At 42.8% G+C, this 7,434-nt stretch overlaps 1 protein-coding gene across 1 annotated transcript in view; it reads left to right on the top strand.

Moving 5' to 3' along the window:
• Positions 1 to 7,235: 7,235 nt before the first annotated feature.
• MYEF2 (myelin expression factor 2) overlaps positions 7,236 to 7,434 on the top strand; it is a 19,308-nt gene continuing 19,109 nt past the window's right edge. Inside the window, exon 1 of the mRNA XM_085303668.1 lies at positions 7,236 to 7,430. Coding sequence (XP_085159794.1) covers positions 7,315 to 7,430 — 116 coding nt within the window. The 5' untranslated portion in view covers positions 7,236 to 7,314. The remainder of the gene's footprint in view (positions 7,431 to 7,434) is intronic.

The raw sequence follows: 7,434 nt of genomic DNA, 5'->3' as shown, positions 1-7,434 counted from the left end.
GTGTCCCCTAGTGAATCTGGGACAATATTTTTGGAGAGAGTGATGTAAATCTAGCCTTTTCTGGTAATTGTTGAGTGTCACTACACTTTTTGTTAAGTAGGTCTTGGGAGTCTTGGGAGTAGCCAGGATYGCTTCATCTGCCTTGCCTGGGGATGGAGGGCAATGCTGGGAGTGGAAGTACGTAACCTCTGAGAGCGTAGGTCTCGTCTCTTGACATGTTTTGGGCATGGATGCTGGGTCTTTAATTATCACTTACCTTGGGAAAGGCGTATGTGTGGGATCTTCCTGTCCAAAGATATGATATGATATTATTTTTTTTCTTTTACTCTTGTAGGAATTAATATTGAGATTAAAAAAAAACCATGAATTAATTGCCCCTCTTKTACTGTTGTGGAATAGAGGATGCTGAAGTCATCTGACTATTTTTATGAACCTAACACTCACTGTTCAATTTTAAAGACTCTTCTTTATGGTGTTTTTATGTGTTGGAGAGCCACTTTTCATGGAAATGAAGCTGGAAAGAAACTGACAGCCAGCAGCTGGGAACTAGACTCCTACTCCCTCTGCAGCCGCTGGTTGTCAACACACAAGTAATACTGCTGAAGGTGTTAAATTTAAAAATGGAAAAGCAATGGAATTAATTTATTCCTATATTTCATTGCTTTTTCATTTTAAAAGTCATTAGTTTTGTCCTTGCACCAGAACAGAGATTTTTTTTGTAAGGTAAGTGGAATAACAGTGTATGTGTAGCCACACACTTTTAAGTTCTTTATCTGGCACCATCCTCTTTTATGTTGAATAGAAAAATATTGCTATAGTTATATAGAATAGAACAATATAGTTAGCACTTCCATATGACTTCATTCACTTTTGCCATCGATTTGATCTTTATATTTCGGGGGAGTTAAGTGTGGCCTCAAAGGAGAGCCTGTGAACAGAAGTAGAAAATTTATAGTCATGTAGTAATTTGGTATGTTGACCGCAGCAAATTGAACTGGCCTAATTTACGGTTTGGCTGGACACTTGCAGCAAGTGGATGCCAGTGAATGAACGGCAATAGGGATCTCTTAGAGCTATTAGCTCTTTGACATTTTTTAATATTTGAGGATAATTTGAATAGCAGAAATGTCAAGAAAATGTAACTATTTTGAGTGATAACTGACTCCATTGTAACTTGCTTTTAAATTTAGCTTAAAGCAGCATATTGACTTTTCCTCCTTCAGAAACAAACCAACCAACTCATCCTTTAGTTGCTAGAAGTTTTAAATGAGCTGATGAGGGTAGAGTCAGCAAAGAAGATTGTGCTCAGAAGCATCTTAGGAAACATCAAGTCAAGATTCYCCTCTTACAAGCCTAAGCAAATTTGTGAGAACAGGCACCAAAAGAAGGCAAGTAATAYATGGGTGAGATGCAAGGAGTAATAGAGTCTGGGGGAGCATAATGAAAGATGGAGGAGTGTATATAAAGGGACGTGTGTACTGATCTGAGTTGTAAATGGGAATTGTTTTGTGTATTTTAATTAAGTATATTTAAGGTTTTAACAAGGATAAATAGTTCTGTTTTATCATGTTTATTTCCATAATTCTTAAGAACATGAGATCTCTCTGGGCTCTTCCAAGGACTGTGCTTTTAGCAGTATCAACTTCACCAGTGATTTAAACGTGTAGCCTGTAGAGTCCTGGAGATCCATAGTGGACTTCCCACATGACTGCCAAGAATAAGTCAGAAATGCAAGTTCTGCACAGCAATCTATATATGTTAAATACCTGAATAGCCTCACACTTCTGATAGGAAATATTTAGAGATTCAGAAACTGAAAATGGTTGCAAATCACTGCTTTAAGTCTAGCACAAGCCAGCATTACCATTTGAGAAGGTGGAAGGATGTGTGCAGGTAGTGAAAACCACCAGTGCCACCTGGTTTTAAGGGGAGTGGGTGGGCTGGTCTAAGGAGAGGTGGTGGGAAGTGTTCCCAGGTGTATCCCCTGCTCTCCATGATGGGAGCCCAGGAAGGCCTCTGGGCAGCAGAGGAAGGGCAAAGGGCTTCTGGCAGGCTGTATTTAGACCTGCAGGAGGTACATGCTGCCTCAGGGCAAAAAGAGAAGGTGGTGATTGTGTTAGGCGCACCCTCTAAGCCCACCAGAAGAGGCCATGGGCATTGTGGAAGGAAGGACCAAACTGCAAGTGGGTTGCTCAAGTTTTTTCCTTGGTGACTTCATCAGTTATGGTGATGATATGGGGGAAGAGAGGGTGATGTAAATTTTCTCAATATATGAGTAGTAGAAATTCTGACAGGCAAAGTCTAGTGCTGTTACTCGGCCTTTTAYTCTTAGGGGTAAAAAATTGGACATTATATTGTAGGCCCTTAAACTGTGTTTAAGGGTTGCATAACACTGCAACCCTTAAAGAAGGTTTTGATGAGGATTAGGGAGATTTAAGCCTTAGGGGAARGGGGTGGGGAAGGATGGAAGAGGTTAGATCATTGCAGATCGAGTAGAGCTGATCTCCTGTATGGCTCATACCACTTTGTGACTATAGGATGCTGCACAGTTTTTCTGGTTATAAATATATGATGCACAGAACAATCCTGTACTAGACATCTGCATAATCTTTTATCTGGGAGTGAGTCTGAGCCAGTCCGTGCTGTCGATGACTTATTCCAGCTGGGGGAAGGAGAAAAAGCAAGAGAAGGCAAGCTGGGAAGATGCTGAAAGGGTGGGGGAGGGAGAGGAAGAAGCAATCAGCACTGCAGCTGCAGGTGTGAAGGTCTGTGCAGGAGGTGGGCTCTAGTTGTGAAACGGCTGTGCTAGCACTGCAGTGTGTCTGGGAGATGTCTGCAGGCAGGCAGTCTGTTGCGTTTGATAGTTTGTCCCTCTGAAGTGTAAAATGTTCTGTTTTCCAAAGTTAAAACACAACAACTTACTTTTTCAGGCTGGGGTGATGATCTTTAATTGCAAAGAGAGGGTTTGGGGAAGATATATTTGCGTTACTTCAGGTTCGTTAAGGCTATGCAAAAAAGGGTGCCTACTTGCAGAGCAGAATTATTATTATCCTTTTTCAAAAAACGCATAGAGTAAAACAGTGTAGGTTAGATGCAGCCTTAGGCAAGGAAGACTGGTTTGGCAATCTTTGTGGCAGTGCAGAAAGGAATCTTTAAATAAGCTGCAAAAGTCAAGTGATTTACTAAGCAAATCTGTTATTAAAGCAACTCCTTTTCACCTGTAAACAGGGCTCCCTAGAGAAGGGACAGTTTAGAAAATGCTAGGCATGTCTAGGTGCCATAGCGAATGAATGAGAAAAGTAATGATACATGCCACACACGTTCACCAGGCAGGCATTATATAGGTGTAAACAGCGCCTGACTGAAAACAACCTACGGGAAAAAATGCCGGTGGATTGAAAAAGTATGAAGCTCAGAAGTCCCATGCTCAAAAGTGACTTACAAACTAGTTGACTTTCAGTAAGATGGAACATTTTCACAAGTGTCACCTGATGTGGACTRCATTTGATCAAGACTTGACTGAAAACAAAATTACAAAGTATTGAAGTGAACTGAAAACCCATTAAAATGATCCTTTTTAGAAGGATGGTAATTGGTATCTGGTCATTGGCAAGCTGAGAGCAGTGACTTGTTTGTCAATTAAGACTTGAGGTTATTGGAGAGTTACTGTATTAAAAGAATGCTGATACTTAGAATATGTGATATAATTATTTTATCCATAAGTAATTCCTGTGCAAGAAACTTCCAAGAATACTTCATTTATAGATGCTTCTATGTACATATACATGTCAGACTACTACTAATACTCCATTATCCTTGATTCTTTCTGTAAATTAGTACTGTCAGCTGCCTGCTTGGAGAGAATACATACCCATAATGCCATATGCCCTACCCATAACTAATAAACACTATTTACATTAGAGAAAAGTGGAAGGAATTTGTTAAGTCAGTAGATGAAGAATACCTAGCAGTTTTGTACCATATGATGGATCTYTTTGTAATAAGAGCATTCCTCAGAGACCGTATCTGTCTCCTGAAAGGACATAAACACAGGTAGAAGAGATGCTGGCAGTCTGCATATCAAAATATAATTTAAAAATATTCTCAGGAGGGATTGGTAGACTGCAATGATTAAGATGTTCTCAGAACAAATACAGTGCACGCGAAGATACCCTTTTTCTTTTTTCACTTACTATGTCAAGGAGATTTATTATTTTTATTTCAATCATTTTATTTGTAGAAACTTTTCTAGGGCAAAACTTTGACTTTTTTCAACACGGTTTTGTAGACCAAAGAAATCTCACATTTTAATCTTAATTCAGCTCTGTCTCTGACAGCTCCTTGTGGCATTGTTCTCTCATTTTTGTTATTGTCCTTTGGAGCCAGAAATACTGAGTGATTATTTGTGACACTTCTAGAAAAGGACATAAAAGGCCTGAAACTGGCATTTGAAGTAAATAGAATGCTGTTAAGTAGGAGTTGTAGTGTGAGAGAAGGGGCAAAGTTAATAGCACTCTTCCAGACTTTAGACTAAGCTATGTCCTATGCAATTCTAGTACAAAACATTTCTACATTTGTAAGTGTGTATCAGTGTAGAAATTGATACTTTCTTTTTTTTTTAAGACATCGGGTAACCAAACTAATTTTCTTTTTTTTCCCCCAATGCTTAATCCTCTGTGCAAAGCATGATTAAGCAGCTGACTCAGTAATAGGGTGCACTAACCTGAATGTGTGAATTGCTTCCTGTCATCATGTAAAAGAGAGAGCTGTAAAACGTAATGACAGCAATTCAAAGTAAACATTAACTATTTCAATGATGATTATCACAAATACCAAATTGTTTATCTAATTGTGGTTAATGTGTGAACATAAACCATCACTCCTCTCACCTGACCTCTGTACATGTCTTTCTAATTCTAACCTTCACCTGGGATGTAGGTTATTAGAGTATTTCATAGCATTTAGTTTCCTCCAAAATATGGGGCCTTACCAACACTGCCTAGTGGGACAGTCATGAAGACAGAGGAACAAGAGAGAGTTCCAGCAGCTCAAATGTAGCTTAGCTCAAAAATCCATTTGTTTCCAGATTAATGATTCTTTCCTGTCTCTTGGTAGAAGCAAATTCCAATAAAGGTGTGGAGCCTCTGTATTACTTAGCTTTTCTTACCTTTATGGATTTCTTAAAAAGAAATATATGTGTTCCTATGGGTCAACCACCAGAAACCACTGGTCTGAATTCAGTATAGTGAACAGAATGATTTTCCTTACATCATAGATGTTGATATACCATTTGTTGACTCCGTTAGACTATTTATGTAACTATGATTAGTGGAATAATTTAATTTTGTCCAAGTGTTATAAAATTTTTTCCTTTAAAAAATGCTGAAAAACTTTTTCCCCAAAATGATGCAGAGAAAATGGCATTTAGTAAGCCAAAGGAAGATGGGAGGAAAATGTCTTAGAATATATTTTGTAAGTAAATGAACATCTTCCAGAACAAGTAATAGAAAATCCAGAATATTTAATACTATCTATGAGGCATGGACTTTGTAATTTTATATTTTTATAGAAGAATTGTATCTATTTGTATTTAATTTTGTTATTTACATTTAACAATAAAATAAATGCCCTTATAGGAGCTTCTAATGCCTTAACTATAATTGAACTTGCACTTAAATCTACCTACTGGGTTTATGTGTTTATATTTATTATGTTTACATATGTGTGTGTGTGTTATCTTAAGTCCGATAGTGTTTTATGGCAATGCATWATTGTTAAATTATCATTGTGAGGAAGTGAGGCAAAGATTTCAAACTCATGGATTAAGATAACATTATTGTGACAATCTTCCTAAGAAAGCAGGTTGTGAGAGGATATACACAAATGTCCTGAAGGTGTCAGCTGAGGTAATCTCTTCTCAAATAAGAGAAGAAATGCATGGCTTGTTTGGTGGTACAGATAAAGGAATTCATTAGGACACTGAAATTTATTCTCACTCCAGCATATACCTGCAGCCAGGTAGGTCTCACCTCAGCAGGCGTCAGGAAGTGGCCAGGATGTTTCTGTGCCATAGCTCCTAGATGACCCACACATAGACAAATATCTGCAGCGGATGAAGGTTTTAGGTGTAAGCTGTCTTTTAAGCCAGTGCTAGAAGAGTGGCACAGCATCCCTAAGTAGATTAGGTATATGGGTTGTTCCTGTATTTGGTCTATGAGCTGCTTCAGCGCAGGCTAGGAAACGACACGGGTCCGTGATGTTCAGGCATCTCCATTTCCTCATGAATGTGGGGATTGCCTTAATGTTGGAGGTACTGAAATGTTCATGGAAAAAGACCATACGTCATCTTATAGGCAGGACGAGTACTTTAATTTTGACTACATTTGAAGGAATAGGTAGACTACAAACACAGGAAAAATGCAAGGCAAATCTTATTTTAAGAGATCACGACTTTATGCTATAAATAATGAATGAATCAAAGTTTGTATAATGAATTACAGTCTATTTTCTGGAAATCAGAAAAAAAGCAGTGACGGCCACCAAACGACGGGCACAACGCCCTTCAGTTAAACCACGGCTCAAGCAGCCAGCTGCTGGAGTGGGTATTACTAGAAACGCACAGGTGAAAATGCGCAGTAGCGGGTCTGCTTTGAGCACGGCACAGCTCTGCGGGCGYTCCTAAGCCTGAGGAAACGGCAGCGCCCTGTCGGCGCAGGGTCCGCGGGCTGCTTGGAGCGGTGCTCTGGGGCGCCCGGCGGCGGGCTCAACGGACTGTCGTGCCGGGCTCGGATAGCCTGGCGCCGTTCAGGGCGGGCGCCCCGGCGGTCCCAGAGCGAGCTGTTTCAGGAAGGGGGCACTTGGCGGGTGACGGCGGCCGTGCAGAGCGGCGCCCTCGATGGGAACTGCTCGCACGAGCAGGGCCGAGCCTCGGCGAGGAGCCGCTCGGCGGCAGCGGCCCTTGGCGGAGGCCGCGGCCCTTGCTGCACCACAGGCGCCGCAGCGGCGGCCGGCGACCCTGCGGGAGGCGGCAGCGCCGAGCCCTTCCTCCCGGGGGACATAACCGCCGGGCTCCCCGCGGCTGCGGGAGGCGGGCCGCGGCTCCCCCGCCCCCGGGGAGGCGGGCCGAGGCGGCGGCCATGGGCACCGCGGCCCAGCGCCGTCGCCATGGTAACCGGCAGCCCGCGCGGCGCCTCCCCCCTGCCCCCGCCGCGCAGCCCGTTCTCGCGAGACTTGGCCGGGCCGGCGCGGTGGGGCCGAGGCGCTCCGGGCCCTTTTCAAACCCGGCGGCAGCGGGGGCCGCAGCCCGGCGAGGAAATGGCGGAGAACGACAAGCCCGAGGCTGCGGCGGCCGCGCCGCCGCCGCGGGGCGCCGAGGAGGCCGCCGCCAGCCAGCCGCCGCCGCAGGAGCAACCGGCGCCGCCACTACAGCAGCCG

Source organism: Rhea americana, unplaced genomic scaffold, assembly GCF_003343005.1.
Source record: "Rhea americana isolate MKP2758 unplaced genomic scaffold, rheAme1 scaffold_2, whole genome shotgun sequence".
Classification (NCBI taxonomy): domain Eukaryota; kingdom Metazoa; phylum Chordata; class Aves; order Rheiformes; family Rheidae; genus Rhea; species Rhea americana.
This window is presented reverse-complemented; position numbering and strand designations above follow the sequence as displayed.